A 20308-nucleotide genomic window follows, 5' to 3' on the forward strand; every position below is an offset into this window, starting at 1 on the left:
AAAACAAAAATGCTACTATATACCCCCACCCGCAGAACCTCCCCACTGAACTTTACTATTACTTCAAATGATGGAACTAAAATATCTCCGGAACCGACCACCAAATCAGTGCCTAAGGGCACTGGGCCTCATTCTGCCAGAGCAGCAGCCACTTCAGCAGCCTTCCTCAGAGGAGTACCAACCAAAGACATCTTAGAGGCTGCAACATGGAGTTCAGTGCACACTTTCACAATGCACTACCACTTACCTCTTTACTCTAAATCCAGAGCTGGTTTTGCCACTGCATTTCTGCAGGGCCTCATAGCCTCTCCTAATCCCCTTAAGCCCAGCCACCCATCCTCAGCTTTGGGATTCAACCCAAGAGTAATGACTGCAACAGTGAAACACAATGAACATAGTACAGTTGTGTACCTACCATAAATGTAGATGTTGGTGTACTCACTGTTGCAGTCCAGGTTACCCACCCACCATCCCCCTTTCTTTGCTGAGGCTTATCTGAACTTCTCTATCCTATACAACCTATGTGGTGTATTGGCTTGTAGATGAAGGAAATGTTATTTTTGTGCGTGCATATTTATTTGCATATTTTTTCAGCCTACCAATTTGGGGTCACCTGACATCTGCGGCAAGAAAAACTGAAGAAAATGGTGTTGGCTGCATTTTTTATACCCCTGGTGCACTGACATTAGGGAAGAGGCGACAGCAACAGATGCCGGACCTAGACTTTGGAATTCTGGCAGACCTGAGGGTAGCCTGCCAGCAGGATAACCAAGGAGTAATGACCGCAACAGTGAATACACATTTATGGTAGGTACACAACTGTACTTTGCTCCACATTTGGGACAGTTGTAAATGCCCTTTGCTAATTTAGATTTGATAAGTCAAATATTAGGAAGGGACGAGCAATATTTTGACATCAGTTTACAGTTTTGAGGTATGCCAAGAGCATTTTTTTGTGCTGCTTGTTTTCATCCACTAGGCTGTAATAAAGTAGTAGTTATGCCTGTAGTGCATTCTTGTTTTATGGCTGTCTTCTGTCATGGCCTCTGCTCAAAACTGCAGTCTTGTATGCTCAGACCTCTGATTTGCTGAAACATTCAGGCTGTGGGAAGGTGTCTTCAGCTAATGGTGCATGTTGGATCGATTGCATTATTTGAGTTTATGGCCAATTGTACAGTTTGCCTGTTAGAAGCATTGTAAAATTGCTTAGTTTTTTGAGTGATGTAAATTTTAAAAGCCTTTTTGAGTTTCATTTATGTAGGTGCCTGCAGAGTGTTTCACATTTTAATACAAGCCTCCAGATTCCCTTGTTAAGGAATCTGGTTGAAGTGTTTAAAATGAAATTGCTAATTGTCTATGGTGATGGAGGGTCTGATTATCTTACTTAAGGAACTTTAAAGTAGCTGATAGCGGCTTCATTTTGTTCTCTCAGCAGTTGGCTCATCAGGCTGTGACTTTTTTTGATGCAACTTAAATGTTTAAGAACAAATCCATAGCATTGCATTAGCACAGACACAACTTGTGTTAGAGCTTAAATGGACGACGATTGTATTCCTTTCTAGCTTTAAATGTTATATTTCTGAGATTACTTAAGCAGTCATTTTATAAGTTACCACTCTGATATTCAATTCATTATCTTTAATTGTTAATAGCAAAAGGGGAAATGCCCTGCAATGATGCATTTACTTTGATTATCCATCCTCATCCTGTTCTCTTTACTTTACTTTACTGTCTTATGACCCACAGCTAAAACTTCAGCTGCTGTGTCAAAGCCAGCTGCTGCAGTGCCGAAGGCCCCTGTCAAGAAGGCAGAGTCCAGCTCTGATAGCGAATCTGGTAAGATTAATTGTTCTTTTTCAAACTTACTAAAGCACACCCACTTTTCTTCCCTTTTGAAGCATGTTTGCTTTGGAAAATGATTATTTTTTTGTTTAGTTTGCATGATTACGCTTTTGTTTAGTTTTTTTTTAAAGCAGATTTTGAATTGCAGTATGTAATTGGCGACATGTTTTTCACTGTCTGCTGGTTTCAGGCATGTCTACTGCATTTGGCTAACATCTGATGTCTTCATTCCTCGTCATGGTAGGGTCTCTGATCTGGCTCAGCCATATTCTACAGACTTGGATCTGACTCTCAAGTTCCTCCCTGTTGCCCATAATGCACCGCATCCACCCAAGTATCTCAGATCTCGTTTGCTGCTTCAGTGTACCGCACACTGATCTCGTTTCCTCAAGCTGTCAATATGTTTATTTCAAAATCTTGTGAATTAGCTTTGGGTTCTGTAAGTCCTCCCTCCATTATCTTTTTTCAGTTAGTGTGTGTGTTGTGATTCTTTCCTGAAAGAAAAAAAAACATTTCAGTTAGCTATTTTTGTCATGTTAGCTTTAAACTAAACTTGTATTTAAACTTAGTTTAATCTTTAGTTTTAAGCAACAAAGTTTTAAAGTTTATCTGTATTCATAGTTTGCTTTTGCAGTTCCCTGCGTTCTTTATCCTGCTGAGTTGACAATTGGTTGTTTAGAGTTTTTTTTGTTTTGACTGACGACCTTTGCCGGGTTTCAAGCGCTGCACTTTTGGGCATGAAATTCCCAACCAGGATGCCCACAAGGAGTGCGTATATTGCCTTGGTGCCAATAATTTGAAAGTGGATTGTTCTTTTTGTGCTGCTTTTAGTCCGCTTGCTTTAGACAACTGGAGAAATTTGATACTTGGGGGGGCCGCCTTCTCTCCTCTGCTCTGGAGGCTGACACTTTCTTTGGCTTCTCCAGGTACTGCAAAAGAGGTCCCTGCTTGTTTCCCTGAGGGACACCCTTGAGGGTAAGAAGCCAAAGAAATCCTGTGATCAGACTCCCTCGGACCTGAAGAAATGCCTCCCCTTTCTGATCAAACAGCTCTTTTGGATCCAGAGAATGTTATTACCACTCTGTCCTCTACCATTGTCTACTCCTACATTGGATCCAATACCTCAGGATCCGAGGGCTTTGAGGCATTCAGGACGAGCCCATGTACATCTTGGATGACCCCCCCCCCCCCCAAGTAGATACCTGGTTGATTTGGTGTCCCGCTGGGCATGAAAAGAACCGGACACAATTTTGTCCATACCTAAAGGACCCAATAGATTTCTGATACTCCCTGCAGATAGAAAACATTGGAGTAAGGGTCATGTAGTTGATGCCATCGTAGTGGTGACTGCTACTAAGCTGCCAGAAGAAACTCCTAATGTCCATCTGCCTAACAAGGCGTCTAGAGCATTGGACAGAATTGGGAAGTGCATCTATGTCTCAGCCACCTTTGCACTGAGGTCACTGAACTACCAAGCTCATTTCTCTCTGCTTCAGAGAGACCTGATCAAGGAAATTTCAACTTATGAGTCTGTACCTATGGAGTTTCTTCTAAGCTGACCACTCTTGTCCATCACCTCCTTTGAGGTTGATCTCCCATACCGCAGAGGGCACTTAACAACCAGCTGGTTCAGGAGTTTCCCTAAGGAGGCATGCCTGGATGAGGCTGTGATTTTGCGGAACCCTTTAAGGCATCATTCCTGAATGCCCCTTATGGTGGCTCTTCCCTTTTTTGGGCCTTCCATTCAAGATGCACTCACCCACAGTAAAAAGGACGGGAAGACCCTTTCTGCTGTTGGAATCAAATTTTCTACACTTCATCAGTCCTCCAGGAATCAACACTGAGTTAAGAAAATGTTGTTTTGCAAATCCCGAGGATCTTTTCAGGACCTACACAGGGAACCATCCTTTAGAGGTGGGGGTGGGTTGATGATAGACACTGCCCTAGACGCAGAGTGGGTATGCAGAACCAGGTCTTTAGGGAATCCTTTCCCAATAAGCCCTACCAGCGCTCTTAAAATGCTGCCCAATTGTCCGTCTCTGGAGGCATTTGGAGGGCCTGACTAGCTTTGCACCCAAAAGCTTGGACCAGCTGACCCAAAACCATTGGGTAACAAGCATAATATCCAGAGGCTTACACTCTCTTTTCTCCTTCCAAATTCCAAGATCCTTCCTGATGTGCCATCCAGTCAGAGGGAGCAGGCAGCACAGGAAATCCAACAACTGTCACTAAAAAGTCATCCAAGAGGTCCCAGCTGGACAGAGAGGGTTCAGAACTTACCCCCACTTCTTTTTGGTGCTGAAAAAAGCAGGGGACTTAAGACCCACCCTGCATCTAAGCAAATTGAATATGTAAAGAAGTTGAGGTTCGGAATGGTTATGGTTCAGTCAGTTTTGTCACTGTTGCACAAGGATGACGATGACTGATGGATAAATTTCAAGGACGTGTACTATCACATCAAAATAGATAGGCGGTCCAGGAGATAACTGCACTTCTGGCTGGGAGCCAATCATTGCCAATTCAGAGCACTGCCCTTTGAGTTCACCACAACACCCCAGGTGTTCACCAAATGCATGGCAGTGGTAGCTGCTCACTTGAGGCTCAGGGGATTCCAGGTGTTTACATATATTGATTAGCTTCTGACCGCTCCCATGAGGCATCTGCTAATTCAAGCCAGGTATTACTTAATCAGCTGTCATGTCTGGGCATCACCAAAAATATGAGAATTCAACCTTTATAGGTACACAAGTCAACATGGGATCTGATAGCTTCTCTTCCTTCACACCAAGTAGCCACTCTGAAAAATCAGGTGCAGGAATTAACCCAGCAGCCCCCCCGTGCTCAGTTGGTCCTGCAGACCCTAGGATCCATGTCAGCAGCTGCTGTTAGTTCCACTAGCCAGATTTTTCATGCAGGTTCTTCAGTGGACATTTGTGACACAATGGTCCATCCTCTTTCAGCCGTTGTCCCTCCATCTGGTTGACCCCCATTTGCAAACATCACTTCAGTTGGTGGATTTAGTCAGACAACCTCATTCTAGGAAGACTGTTCTTGAATGACCCCACCCATAGTCACCGTGACAACGGATGCTTCCCAGTTTGAGTTGGGGGGCATTACAATGGGAGGATGGTCTAAGCCATGTGGTCCCCTATAGAGACCAGGTTGCATGTCGGGGTCCTTGAGATGAGTAGTCCTAATGTTGCAAGCCTTTCAGGACGTTCTACTTTTGGGGACAGTTGAAATACACATAGACATGTCTGTTGTCTGGTACATGAACAAACTAGGAAAAACCTGTCCTTACCCCTTGTGCAGGGAAGCCATGAGGGTGTGGGTGTGGGCGATATATTCAGACCACCTATTTGCAATGAATATCCTTGGGAAAACCAGCGATTTAGAGGACAGACTCAGCAGATCACTCCTGGTTCCACATGAGTGGTCCCTGAAGTCAGTGGTGGACAATGATGTTCATCGTGTTTCACTGTTGCAGTCATTACACTTGGGTTATCCTGCTGGCAGGCGACCTGCAGTCGGCCCGAGTTCCAAAGTCTTGGTCCGGCGTCGGTTGCTGTCGCCTCTTCTCTGATGTCAATGCGCCCGGGTTATAAAAGTTGCAACAGACGTCATTTTCTTTAGTCTTTCTTGTCGCGCGGTGCCCGAAGCAAAAGCAGTTAGCAAGTGCCGGTCGGCTCCTGAGATATTCAAAATTGAGTTTCAGAACCAAAGTCTTCAATAAAGCTAAGTACCCCGTTGGGGAAACTTTTTCTTGCTCCAGACTGATGTCAGTAAAAGTTAATTGTATTTCTTGTGGGAAGCAAATACTTCATAAGGACTTTCACTCTTACTGTATTCCTTTCCTAGGCCCTGACCATAAAGTTACTAGTTGTAGGTTTTGTGCAAGATTCAATAAACGCACTATTAAACATCTGTTTGAATTTGCTTTACATTATTTTGGCCGAAGGTTTAATTACATAATGCCGTCAGAACAACTGACCGGAATTTATAAAAAACAGACAAAGGAAAGGACTGGCATCAGAGGTCCAAAACAGACGACGAAACCTCTTCTAGGCCAGTCGCTGGTTCGCCAGTTCTCAGTGAGGCGCTTTCGCAGCCCCTGACACCCGCTACCTCAGAGCCACAGGCCGTAACCAACAGCCTCATGAAGACAGAGGCCTGTGAAAACTTAAGGTATTGGGCCTATGGAAACTATACCCTCAGATGGGTCCGGAGCTGCTGAGCAGTGTTTTCAGACCTTCACAGTTTACAATTAAGTACACTACAGCAGCAACGGTTAAGTCAGACTCCATTAAAGACAAGGAAACAAGTACAGCATTCTCCAGTACAGTCATCCATGCCAAAGAAACAGATGCTTAAGATGGCCGAAGACCTAATTACTTTAATCAGGGGTTCCCATCTTGCCTCCTGACAAAAGGCCTAGGCAAGACACTGATTCCTCGAACCAGGTTTCCATTTCCTCTGATTCCTCTTCTGATCCGGGATATTCTTTCCCTCCCTAGGAGGACTATGATGCAGAAGAGTCCATACCTTCAGCCTCTCCGCCTGAGGATTATTCTTTTGGGGAAACCCTGCACACCATGAGGGAGCATTTCCATTGGGAGAGCCAGGATTATTCGGAATCCAAGAAAAGGCTCAGAGACTTCCTTTTATTGCCTCGGCACAGGCCCCTGGCTTATCCCCCCTGTGCTTGATATTGTTGATGTATTTTCCGAATCCAGTCTGTCTCCTGATTCTTTACCCCCTGCACCACTCAAGCCAGACAGGTACTACAGAGTCCCTGACTCTCAAATTTCTTTACAAAAACCCCGCTGCAGACCTAGAAACAATTTCTCAGGGTCCTAAGGTGGTTAAGGCTTCCACTGCTAAAAATACTGTCCCCTCTGATAGGGATTCCAGAGCTATGGACAGATGTGGGGGGGGGGGTTACACTTCTGCTACTTCAGCTGTAAGAGCTTTAAACTGTCAGTTTCACATGCTTAAATACCAACAGTACCTCATATCATTGTTAAAACAGAAAATGGTTTCAAATACAGAAAGTCCTGACAGTAAGGCAATGCAGGATTTATTGCATGCAGTTGAACAAGTGGGGAAGCATACTCTGCAATGTGGTCATACTCTGCAATGTGGTTTTGATTCATTAGAGGCTTCTTGTAGAGCCGCAGTTACAGGCTCGGTTATCCGAAGGAATGCTTGGTTGAAAGAACAAAGTTTACCTGACCACGTTAAAGTAAAATTATTGGATGCTCCATTACAGCATGATACTTTGTTTGGTGTTAAGGCAGAAGAGGTGTTAAAGAAAATGGAGGATAAAGCAAAGTCAATGCAGGCAGTGAAAGATTTCTTACAGGTTCAACCACCTAGATTTAGCAGAAACTGGCCTTCAAAAAAAATGGTCTTTTCCAGTGTCAGGCCACAAAGAGGCAGATACAGACGCCCAAGAGGCAGATCTCAGCCCCAAGGCTCCTACAGACCTAAACAATGGGGTGCTTCAACCCCCAAAGGAGGGGGAAGACAAATCACAACCTTATAGGAAACAGTCCCAATGACTTCCCTCTGCAAATGCCAAGCACTTAACTTTTGACAGCACCCTTAGGGGGAAAGCTATCACTTTTCTCAAATTGGCACATGATCACCCAGGACCAATGGGTGCTGAATATTGTTTCTCAGGGTTGCAGGTTCCACTTCCACACGCTTCCAAAACCAAAAGGAGTGCCAGACCTGCCACAAAACCAATGGGCAGAGGCACAAAACCAGATTGCTGCTCTTATGGACATGGGCGCTATTCAAAAAGTTCCACAGCAAGAACAGGGACAAGGATTTTACTCTAGACTTTTATTAGTACCCAGAAAGGACAAAGCCTGGAGACCAATACTGGAGCTGTCAATACTAAATACTTTCCTGGATGTTCCAAAATTCAAAATGTTAACACTACAGCAACTTCTGCCCATGCTGGGCAAGAAGGCTTGGCTAGTTACTTTAGACCTCAAGGAGGCATACCTGCATGTCCCAATCACAGTCTTGCAGAAGATACCTCAGATTCATAGCAGGCTCAATGCATTACCAATTCTCTGCACTGCCCTTTGGCTTATCTACTGCGCCCAGGGTCTTCACGAAATGCCTGTCACCAGTAATTGCGTTTTGCAGACAAAAAGGAATTCAAATATATCCATACTTGGACGACTGCCTTATTCAAGCAGAGAGCAAAGACGTTCTTCTAAAGCACCTGGCGTTTGTAAAAAGATTGCTAATTTGCCTAGGGTGCACAGTAAACGAAAAGAAATCAAAACTAGTGCCCCTCTCAAGAGATATTCCTGGGTGCAAGCTTAAATACAGCTGCCCAGATGACTTGTCTCACACCAGACAGACAACTGACTCGTTACTTTCAAATGATGGCAACAAAAACCCAGCTCCCTGCAAGAAAAATTCTGCAGGCCCTGGGCTTCATGGCATCCTGCATTCTACTAATTCCATATGCGAAACTGCATATGAGGAAACTACTTTGGTATCTAAAAAGTGTTTGGACTCAGCATTGTCACAGCCTGGAGACTATCATAACTTTAATTCCCTGCCTACAACAGGAGTTTTGATGGTCCCAGGCCTGTCACCACAACAAGGGACAGCCTTTCACCTTACCCACAGCCAGGCAGACGACAACAACAGATGCATCGGATTATGCCTGGGGGGCACATATGGCAGGAAAATGTGTTCAGGGCATATGGCCCAAGGAACAAATGCATCTTCACATCAATCAGAAAGAGATGCTAGCTGTACAGAATGCCCTGACAGCTTTCAAGAACCTAATACATTCAGGGCAACTATTGATAGATGGACAATACCACAGTTATGTGGTACATAAGCAAGGGGGCACACATTACTACCCCCTATGCAGACAAGCCATGACTTTTTGGAACACAGCATTGACCTTTCAAGTACATCTGCAGGCACAATTCCTGCTAGGAACAAAAAATACACTTGCAGACAAACTAAGCAGAAATCTCATTGATCTTCACGAATGAAAGTTAAATCCACAAGTGTTCAGCATTATAACGAGGAAATGGGGACGCCCAGACATTGATCTTTTTGCCTCCCCTCACAATTACCAAATACAGAAATTTTGCACAAGAACTTATCACTCTCAAGCATGGAAAGTGGATGCTCTATCATTCAGCTGGAAAGGCCTGACAGTCTATGCCTTCCCTCCGATACCTCTTCTCACCAAGGTGCTATTAAAAGTCAGACAAGAAAGGCCAAAAATGATCTTGGTTGCACCAGACTGGCCATGCCAGCACTGGTTACCCAATCCTAAAGAATTTGTCTCGAGGCCCAGCTTGGCTTCTACCTATAATTCCTCATCTTCTGACACAACAAAACAATCAGATTCTGCAGTCAACTCAGGACCTTAAACCTGGCAGCATGGCAGATAATGTAGCCACTCAGACTGCACCTCTCTCAAGCTGTAATGGATGTCATTTTAGAAGCTAGGAGGCCCAGCACTAGGAAATCTTACGCAGAAAAATGGAAGAGATTCTGTGCTTGGAACCAGGCACAAGGGCTCGAACCACTTGTCCCTAATATACCTCAGATTTTACAATACGTAACTGAGATGCTGGACAAAGGCTCATCTTTCTCATCTATTACAATCCATGCCTCTGCCATTTCAGCTCATTACAATACGGAACCTCCTATTTTTTCACATCCTCTACTACGACAGTACCTCAGAGGGGCAAAAAATATAAGACCCCCAAGGAGAGCACCCGTACCTACTTGGGACCTCAATTATGTTTTAGAAAAACTCGCACTGCCTCCTTTTGAACCAGCCAGCACAGCTGATCTAAAATTCTTGTCATGGAAAACTGCTCTGCTCCTAGCAATAACTTCAGCAAGAAGTCTTAAGTTACAGGCATTAATGGCTTTGGAACCTTTCCTCATTTTTCATCAGGACAGGGTTTCTCTTAGGACAAACCCAACATTCATGCCAAAAGTGGTCTCCAATGTGGCCTTAAACCAAACCATTCATTTACCTACTTTTTACCCAAATCCACAGAATAAAGGGGAGACACTTCTGCACGCTTTGGATATACACAGACAGCTACGTTTCTACTTTGACAAAACAAAAGCTTTCAGAAAAACTGAGCAACTGTTTGTAGCATATGCTGCAGGATCACAAGGAAAACCTATTACAAAGCAGACAGTCTCGAAATGGATAGGACACTGTATCCACTTCTGTTATGCACAACATTGCAAATCCGTGCCTAAGGGCATTAGGCCTCATTCTACCAGAGCAGCAGCCACTTCAGCAGCTTTCCTCAGGAGTACCAACCAAAGACATTTTAGAAGCTGCAACCTGGAGCTCAGTGCACACTTTCACCAAGCACTACCACTTACCTCTCTAAATCCAGAGCAGGCTTTGCCACTGCAGTTCTGCAAGGATTGTTAGCATCTCCATATCCAATTTAGACCCAGCCACCCAACCTCAGCTTTGGGATTCTACTCAAGTGTAATGACTGCAACAGTGAAACACGATGAACATAGTGCAGTTGTGTACCTACCATAAATGTAGATGTTAGTGTATTCACTGTTGCAGTCCAGGTTACCCACCCACTGTCCCCCTTTTTTCATTGCTGGGAATTTTCTGTACTTCTCATCTCTATATTACTTATGTGGTGTATTTGCTTGTAGATGAAGGAAATGTTTAGAGTAATATATGCATGTTTTTTGGCATAATTTTCATTCCAGCCTTCCTATCTGGGGGCACCTGACATCTGGGGCAAGAAAAACTGAAGAAAATGGCGTCGGTTGCAACTTTTATACCCGTGGCGCACTGACGTCATGGAAGAGGCGACAGCAACCGACACCGGACCAAGGCTGTGGAACTCGGGCCGACTGAGGGTCGCTTGCCAGCAGGATAACCCAAGTGTAATGACTGCAACAGTGAATACACTCTAACATCTACATTTATGGTAGGTACACAACTGTACTTCAACCACTGGGGTCAACCGTGCTGTGGCCTCTTTGCCTCTTCCCTCAACATCAAATGCAGCAAGTTCTTTGCTTTGATACCTCCTCCAGGGGAGTTCCAGAGGGATACTGTACTCCACAGTTGGCCCCCAGGTCTCCTGAATGTGTACCCTTCTCTTCCGCTTATCCTGAAGTTTCTTCAAAAGGCAAGCAGGTTGAAGAGCTCTGTTATTATTGTCCCCTTCTGGCCTTGTCAGGTATGATTCCCCTTCCTATGGTCTCACCTGAATCATCTTCCTTGAATACTGGAACCAAGTCATGACCTACTTTCTCATCCATCAGGGATGCAGCATCCAAATCTTCAAGCCCTCAAATTGACTGCTTGTTTTTTTCACTTCCAACCCAAATGAAACTGTCCAGGCTCAAGTCTGTACCCCGAAAAAATTTTCTAGCCTTGCAAAGGGCTTCCACCAAAAACGTCTACACCAGTAAGTGGAACAGATTTATTTGGGCCACGAGCAGAAACGTTGGTCCTTTCTAAGCACCAGCTTCAGTTTTGTTTCTTAGCACCCTTTTTGAGATGGTACTATCTTCTTAACTGTCAAACTACAGTTAGCTTCTTTTTTCCAGTTTTCATACTGTAAGTTCTGTTTTCTGTTCACATGTAGGTTGGTACTAGGCTGTCTGCCAGAGGGCATTTATAAGCCTAGCCAGAGTGTCTGCTTTCGCCGCCCCATTCATTAATTAACTGAGCCTCTGTCAAGCAGAGCCAATGAAGTGAACCCAGGGGTGTGTTTTCTGTTACCCATCCACTCGTCAAGGCTTCTCGAGTGTTAGTGAGGGGCTCTGCCTAATGTAGTGAGGAATTTTGTTCTATAGCATGGGGAGTCTCTGACAAGAATCTATCCCTCCGGCATGTTCTATTCATTGTTGTGGCGAGGTTTAGCTCAGAGCACGTGGCTCGCAGTGACTTGGATTTCTTTAGGTGGAGCATGTCCATCAATTCTGAGGGTGACATGGCTTTGTAAGTCAGGCAGAGATCACCTCTGAGTAAGCGATATGCCACTGAGTACATCTGGAGTTTTTTCAGTCGGGCTGCATAAGACCAATGTTTGAGGCCAGTAATCCTCTTGGTGAGGTGCTTTTGTGGTCTTTCAAGCTGTTGGTGTCTTGTGAGGTACATCCCAAATGGGGCATTGTACTCTGTGATGGGTCTGATGAGTAGAGGGGCACTATCACCTCTTTATTTCTAGATGCAAACCCCTTAATGAGATGGGCCGCATAGAAGGATTTCCTAACTACTTTGGCAATATGATTGTCAAAGGAGAGATTACTATCTACCTGGGTCCCCAAATCTCTTATTACCTCTTCTGTATTAAGGGGGCTGCCGCCTATGTGGTAATTCATGGGTGTTTTGTTTTTCCCAAACGGGATGACTATGCATTTTTTGGCATTTAGTTTGAGGCCATGACTTTGACACCAGGTGTTTGTCTCAGTAAGGCCTTTTTGGAGGATGTCTGTCAGCCAGAGAGTCAGTTGTGGCTCCCAGTTTGCAGTCATTGACTAACTTGATAAGCCATAGTCGTCCTGTGTTTGCCAGTACTTCTGAGAAATATATACCAAACAGTAGGGGTCCCAGAACCGAGCCTTGCGGGACACCACCTGTGACTGGTTTAGTCAGACCTGGAGCCCGCTATTGTTACCGTGCGAGTTCTGTCTGTAAGCCAGTTAGCAACCCATCTTGTGACGTAGGGGTATTATGTTCAGGCTGGTGAGTTTTTCTATAATACCAGAGTGAGGAATGGTGTCTAACACCTTGTCGAGATCAAGGTAGGCTGTGTGAACCACCTTTCCCTCGTCTACGGCCTTGGTAACTGTCTCGAAGTCAACCAGGTTTAGTAGGCATGATCTGCCCTTAAAGCCGAATTGGGTTGGGTCAAGTGTTTGGAGGTTCCCAGTATCTTTGTTAATGAGTTCCATGATGATGTGCTCCATAGCCTTGCAGACCAGGCTAGTCAGGCTTATGGGGCGATAGTTACCAGGGTCAGTTGTAGCCCCTCCTTTGTGAGGCGGAATAACCATTGCTGTGCACCATTCTATGGGCACGTAGCCTGTGGAGAGGCTGAGGTTGAACAGAGTGTTTAGGTGGGGGGTTAGTTCGTTCTGTAGTTCATGCAAGATGTAGCTTGGGCCACCATCTGGCCCCATTGATGCTGTGTTTTTGGCTTTTGAACGGGCTGATGTTAAGTTGTCTATCTCGCCTTCATTCTTGCTGGATGGGTTCGGAGCCGACCTCGGCTCCGACTCGGCCACTCTAAAAGCTCGAGAGTTGGTTCCACCGGCTCGAGGCTCCCCTTATATCCCACAATGCTAGGCGAGAGTTACCTCAGATCTCGTTTGCCGCTGCAGCTTCGAGGTTGGTTTTTCTACCGGTTCTTGGTGAGTAACTTTTCTTGTTGAGATTAGTCTTCAAAACCCCTTTAATTTTAATATATTTACTTAATTCCCTTAGTTTAGAGTAAATTTTATCCCCTTCTAAAAAATTTCCGTTTTTCCCTCAAGAACCTTAGGTTCTTCCCTTGGGCCTACAGGCCTTTCCTTCCCTAGTGGAGTGTGTGTGTTTTATTTTATTTTAAAATCCTAGTTACTGGTTTTTATTATATTTTAACTTGACAGGGTGTAACTAGTGTGTTTGTGTGTGTGTTTGTGTACACCTGTTCAAAAAGAAAAAAATGTCTAAAGAAGCAAAGGTCTCCGGATTCAAGAAGTGTGATGCGTGCTGTCAGAAAATGTTTCTGACAGACGCTCACACTTCTTGTGTCTACTGTCTGGGGTTTTGCACCTGCAGGACTCCTGTGCTGTGTGCCATGGCTTCAGCCCCAGGGTCCTGCAGTAAAGAAAGAATAAATTGATTCTCAGAGGCTTACTCAAGCCAGAGGATTCCCTGTCTGTTTCAACAGGGAAGCCCTCTAAGGCATCTAGGTCTTCGGCTCCGCAACTGAGCCGAGACCTAAGGTTTCTCAACCTCTGCCTTCATCGGCTCCGGCTGGAGCCGATAAGTCTCAGTCCACAGTTTCTGTGGCCCCTTGGCTCCGGCCGGAGCCGAGGTAGTAAGTTCCGTGTCGGCTCCGACCAGACCTTCGGAGCCAACAACTAGGAAGAGGTCCAGGTCACCATCTTTTGGCTCCGTTCATTCGGCTCCAGGATCTCCCCTGCTGTCTGAACGGAGCCAAAGATCTCACTCCTCTAGGTCATCGAGGCTGTCGGATCATGACCTTCAGAGGGTAGTGAGTCGACTACTTAAGTCCGAGGCACTGGCCCAGATGCTTCAGAGCCCGACTCATCAGTCGATGCCTGCCCCGGTCCATCAGCATATTCCTCCTTCGACTCTCTTGAGCTCGGAGCCGGGTCGTGTCGGAACCGAGACTGTGATAGCGTCGGAGCCGATACAATTGTCTTGGCTCCGTCGCCGGCTCCGCTTTCTTCCTTGGAAGAATCTCGGCGCCGGACTTCCTCGCCGGCTCGAGGGGTGAGTGGCATCGGACCCTTGTCCGACCCCCCTCTCCCTCTCGGTGCTTCGGCGCTGGTGAGTTTGGCTCCGACATCGGCCTCGGAGCCATCACTGTCTGTGCCGAGGGGGGTTCTTAGCTTCTCGGAGCGGGGACCTCTGGCTCTGCCTGACAGGGGTGCATTCGAGGTCATGCGGAGTGTGTTAGAGCCTGGCTCTACTCCACAGTCTGCTCCGACCGCCCCTCCCTCTATGGTGCCTCAGGCTAAGTCGACTCACTCCCTCATCCCGGACCGCAGAGAGCCAGCTCCTCAGGAACCCCCTGTGGGGTTTCATCCTCTTCCGAGGCCTCTCCTGATTTGGCAGAAGAGCCCCCTCGGAAGAGGAAGTGTAAGAGGAAACACATTGACTCACCTGAGTCCATCACGTCAGACACAGATTTGGATGATTCTGAGGGTTCCCCCCGTTCCCCTTCTGAAGATGTCTCATTTGCAGACATTCTGGAGATCCTGAAACAGAGGGGAAATTGGCCAGCCCTCAACCCTTCGGAGGACGAATCTGTGTATCTTGAGGCGTTGGCTCTCGTCCTTCCACCTCCTGGGTGTCCCCCCTTCGACCCCTCATGCAGGTGGTTGCTAAGAAGGCATGGACGGCTCCTGATTCAGTGGACCCCACTCCCAGGAGACCCTCCAAGTTCATAACAGCTCCAGCAGACAAACAGTTTTTAACAAAAGGAGTTTCTGTGGATGCTATGGTGGTAGCTGCTGCCACTAAGAAGGAGCTAGCTGATCCTTCAGTACCTGTCCATCCACCTAACAAGGAATCTAGGTCCATGGATAGGTACGGGAAGCGGATGTTCTCGTCAGCGACATTTACCATGCGTTTGCTGAACTACCTGTGCCATTTTACTCTTCTTCAAAGGGACTTGATCAAGGAAGCGAGTGAAATGTTAAAGGACCCTACAGCTGCGGGTTTCCAAGATAAGATGAACACGCAGCTGGCTACCCTTAATTCCATAGCCAACTCCTCCATGCGCCTTCTTTCTTACGCGGCTGATGGAGCGAGCAGAGCCGCAGGGACAGGTGTGGCCTTACGTAGGCATGCCTGGATGCGGCTATGCAATTTTGCGGACCCCTTCAAGACGTCTTTCACGAACTCCCCGTTTGATGGATCATCCCTCTTTGGTCCTCAAGTGAAAGAAACCTTGACTAGGTGCGAGACTGATGGCAAGACCCTTTCTGCCGTCGGAGTCCGTTTTTCTACTCCTTCCAGGCCTTACCCCAAAGGCCAGAAAGGTGGAAAGATGTGGTTCCGTAAACAATCTCAAGGGACTTCGCCTGACGCACAGAGTCGTTTTCCTGCCAGAGGCGGGAATAACAATGGTAGACGTCGCCCTAGGGGCAGGGGGGGTCCGCAGAACCAGGGCAATCGGGAAGTCTTCCCTGACAAGCCCTTTCAGCATCCCTGAGGTGTTGCCCGACTGCCCATCTTCGGAGGCAGTCGGGGGAAGATTGTCACTGTACCCAGAAGCCTGGCTATCCCTGACTCAAGACAAATGGGTACAGTCCATCATTTCCGAAGGCTATTCTATCCCCTTTCTTCGCTTTCCAAATCAGTCAAAAAAATCCCTTCCAGATGTTCCACCCGCTCAAAGGGATCTAGCAGTTTTGGAGATTTCAAAACTGCTTGCAAAAAGAGCAATTCAGCCAGTTCCAGCAGACCAGCAAGGATCCGGAATCTACTCAAGGTTCTTTTTAGTTCCAAAGAAAACAGGGGACTGGAGACCAATTTTGGATCTCAGTGTCTTGAACAAATCAGTCAAGAAAACAAGATTTCGGATGGTCACGCTGCAGTCCATCCTTGCCCTTTTGGGCAAAGGAAACTGGATGTGCTCTATAGACCTTCGGGATGCGTACTATCACATAAAGATGAACAGACGCTCCAGAAGATTCCTCCGCTTCAGGCTGGGAACCAGTCATTTTCAGTTCAGGGCCCTGCCCTTTGGTCTCACCACTGCCCCCCGGGTGTTTACCAAATGCATGGCAGTGGTAGCTTCTCACCTGAGACGACAAGGATTCCAGGTGTTTCCATATTTGGACGACTGGCTCCTCACAGCTCCCACCAAGCATCTCCTTCTGATGGCCAGAGATTACACTTTTCGCGTTTGTCAAAAGCTGGGTATTTCAATAAATTGCGAAAAGTCTGTTTTGTCGCCTTGTCGTACTATTACCTACATAGGCACAAATCTAGATACAATAAACATGTCTGCAAGACTGACACATCAGAGAATAACAGACCTTCACAAATTGGTATCACTCCTTTTCAACAACAACAGAATCAAAGCCAGGTTAGTTCTAAAGGTGTTGGGAATTATGGCAGCGGCCATACCTCTGCTTCCATTAGCCAGATACCACATGCGGATCCTTCAATGGATGCTTTTTACTCAATGGTCATACCAGGAACTTCCAATGTCTCACACCATTATGATCACGCAAGCGTGCAAAAAGCATCTCATGTGGTGGATGTCTTCCCCTCAGCTCTTGTCGGGAAGACCCTTTGTTCCACCTCCTCCGGTTGCTACTCTGACAACGGATGCCTCCCTGATCGGGTGGGGGGGGCATTATCAGGGCAGGACGGTCCAGGGCACATGGCAACCAAACGAATGCCACTTGCACATAAATGTTCTGGAGATGAGAGCAGTGCTTTTAGCGTTGCAAGCCCTTCAAGACTCTCTTCCCTTGGGAACGATTGCAATCCAGACAGACAATATGTCTGTAGTGTGGTACATCAACAAACAAGGCGGAACCAGATCATACCCCCTGTGTCGAGAAGCACTCAGACTGTGGCAATGGGCGATTTCTTCTCAGCAGTTTCTGATAGCAACGCACATCCCCGGGAAGTCCAATCAAATTGCGGACAAGTTGAGCAGAGCTATACTCATGCCTCACGAGTGGTCTCTGAAAGACTCTGTAGTGAGAGAAATTTTTCTCAAGTGGGGCCAGCCTTGCTGCGATCTTTTTGCTACTCCCCAAAACAGCAAGTGCAGAGAATATTTCACTCTATTCCCTTTACCAGGCCAACCCAGCAGAGACGCTCTAGTCCAAGTTTGGCCCCGGGGACTTCTGTATGCATTTCCTCCTTTCCCACTGATCTCTCAAGTAATACAGAAAGCTATCGCTCAGAAGGCCTCCTTGATCCTCATTGCTCCTTACTGGCCTCGACAAGTGTGGTTCCCCTTTCTACATCGTTTTCTCTTTGAGCGACCGTGGAATCTGGACCTAGTTCCAGATCTTTTGATCCATCAGTCGGGTCAGTTTCATCGCTCCCTCCCCTCTCTGAACCTCACTGCTTGGTTCCTCCAGTTCCAACCTTAGCCAGGCTTCCTCAATTATCTCACTCTGTTAGAGATATTTTGATAGCTTCCCATAAATCTTCCACTCGAAAGATTTATTTGAGTAAGTGGAAACGCTTCACATATTGGGCTCAAGGAAAGGACATAGATCCTTTCACTGCTTCCATCCAACTAGTCCTCGATTTTCTAGCTGAACTCTTCCATGCAGGTTCATCCCCCTCTACACTTAAAGTTCAATTGGCAGCTATTTCTAACTTTCATGTGGGTATTTCTGAATCTGCCCTAATGTCCCACAAGCTCTGCAAAGCCTTTTTGAAAGGAGTTTTTCTTCTCAGACCTCCTATAAGAAATCCTCCTCCTTGGGACCTAAATTTAGTTCTTGCTTCTTTGATTCTTCCCCCTTTCGAACCTGCAGTCTCCTGTTCTTTAAAATTATTATCATGGAAAACTCTTTTTCTGGTAGCTATTACATCAGCTAGAAGAGTTTCAGAGCTTCAAGCACTTAGCTGTCGTCCTCCTTATCTTTTGTTTCATAAGGACAGAGTATCCTTACGAACTAACCCGTCTTTTTTGCCTAAAGTGGTCTCGACGTCAAATCTGAATCAAAGCATTGATCTACAGGTCTTTTTTCCAGAATATTCCAATAGGTCGGAACAAAAATTACACTGCCTGGATGTTCACCGTCAATTGAGGTACTACTTGGATAGAACTAAACAGTTCAGAAAATCTGATCAGCTGTTTGTCTCCTATCTTGGGAGAGCAGAAAGGGACTTTCAGTTTCAAAGGTATCATTATCCAGATGGCTAACATCTTTGATTTCCCTTGTATATGAAATTAGACATCAAAAGCTGCCTGATAAACCTAAGGCTCATTCCACCAGAGCTTTGGCTACTTCTTTAGCCTTCCAAGACAGACTGCCTATCGACACCATTTGTGCAGCGGCTACTTGGGCTACTCCTCACACTTTCATTTCTCATTATAAGTTGGATTTAGCTTCTAGGCATAGAGCTAACTTTGGTTCCACTGTTCTCAGGAGTCTGTTCCGTTAGGCCACCCGGGACAAGGTGCTAGGACGGTCCCATCCAGCAAGAATGAAGGCGAGATAGACAACTTAACTTATAGAAGTTATGTTCTTACCATAACGTTCCATGTTAGTTGTCTTCTTCTCGCCGCCTTCTTGCGTCCCACCCTCCTTCCCCCTGGCCTGGACAGACCTAGAGGAGTTCTGATTGTGACCTCTCTTTCTACCACCTCTTTCTTAGACATATGCTATTATGCATATTTCCTGGTTCAGGATATAGGTCACCCTTCCTTCTTCCTGTTGTTAGAGGTGGATTCTGTTTTACAGTTATTCTGTTACTATTATAAGCTGGGGCTAGCTTACAAACTAGATCTGAGGTAACTCTCGCCTAGCATTGTGGGATATAAGGGGAGCCTCGAGCCGGTGGAACCAACTCTCGAGCTTTTAGAGTGGCCGAGTCGGAGCCGAGGTCGGCTCCGAACCCATCCAGCAAGAAGAAGGCGAGAAGAAGACAACTAACATGGAACGTTATGGTAAGAACATAACTTCTATTTTTCACCTGTGTTTCTGTGATTTTGGTATGCAAATCTTTGAAAGGTGTTTTCTTGAGGCCTCCAGTTACGGACCCATCTCCTCCTTGGAATATCACACTTTTATATTGCAGGCTCTGACCCAGGGACTTTGAGCCAGCAGCATGTTCCATGAAGTTTGTCATGGGATGTCCTTTTGGTGGCTATAACTAAGAATTTCCGAGCTACAAGCCTTGTCCTCCAAACTTTACATACTTTTTCATAAAGGCAGTGTGTCCTTATGCCCCAACCCAATTTTATGCCCAAAGTGGCTACCGAGAACAATATCAATCCATCGAATTATTGGTGTTTCCAGATTTCTCTAATAAAGGGGAGTACGTTCTCAATCTTTTAGACGTTCATAGCCAAGTCTGTTTTTTACCTGCACAGGACCAAACATCACAGGAAGTCTGATCAGCTCTTTGTAGCTTTCTCATCTAATAGACTTGGACATGCGGTGTTTAAACTTACCTTGGCAAAATGAATATCTGGCTGCCATTTGCTCATCCAAAGGATTGGAATTAACCTAGACTTCCAGGGCACATTCTGCCAGAGCTGTGGCTACTTCTACGGCCTTCTATTCTAGAACTTCCATTGATGATATTTGGGCAGCAGCAACATGGTCTTAACAGTCCCACTTTTGTATTGCACTTTAAGTTGGATATCATATCCAGGAGCAGAGCCTCCTTTAGTTCAGTGGTGCTCCAGCATATTCTTCACGAGGGCCACCCAGGATCTACATATCTGGGGACTCTGATCCTGTCATGAGGAGGAATGAAGCCTACCACATCAGATTAAAAGGTTGTCTTACCTTAACTTGGCCTTTGTCTTCCTTCATTCCTCTTTACTTTCCCACACAACCATCCCCCTGCCTATTTTCCTAGAGAAACCTAGATTGTGAAGAGACTCCTGTTTCCCATGTCTGTGCCTCTTCTGGCGTTCCTTTGCTGTGTGGGTGTTAAATGTATGGAATCGGCAAACTCTATCTGAGGTACTTGGGTGGATGTAGTGTATTATGGGTAAGAGGGAGGAGCTAGAGTCTG

The 20308-nt window shown here is 46.0% G+C and overlaps 1 protein-coding gene across 4 annotated transcripts in view; it reads left to right on the forward strand.

The window, feature by feature from the left end:
• The window catches only part of LOC122789298 (nucleolar and coiled-body phosphoprotein 1-like), a 1070760-nt gene that overhangs the window by 383209 nt on the left and 667243 nt on the right, over nt 1–20308 (forward strand). For 3 of the 4 annotated variants that reach the window (XM_044056613.1, XM_044056614.1, XM_044056617.1), the window contains exon 9: nt 1747–1836. The exons of the other annotated variant lie outside the window; for it this stretch is intronic. In XM_044056613.1, the coding sequence (XP_043912548.1) occupies nt 1747–1836 (90 nt within the window). The remainder of the gene's footprint in view (nt 1–1746; nt 1837–20308) is intronic. 4 annotated transcript variants of the gene reach the window in all.

This window comes from Protopterus annectens, chromosome 14.part0 (genome assembly GCF_019279795.1).
Source record: "Protopterus annectens isolate FY-2018-M chromosome 14.part0, PAN1.0, whole genome shotgun sequence".
Taxonomy (NCBI): domain Eukaryota; kingdom Metazoa; phylum Chordata; order Ceratodontiformes; family Protopteridae; genus Protopterus; species Protopterus annectens.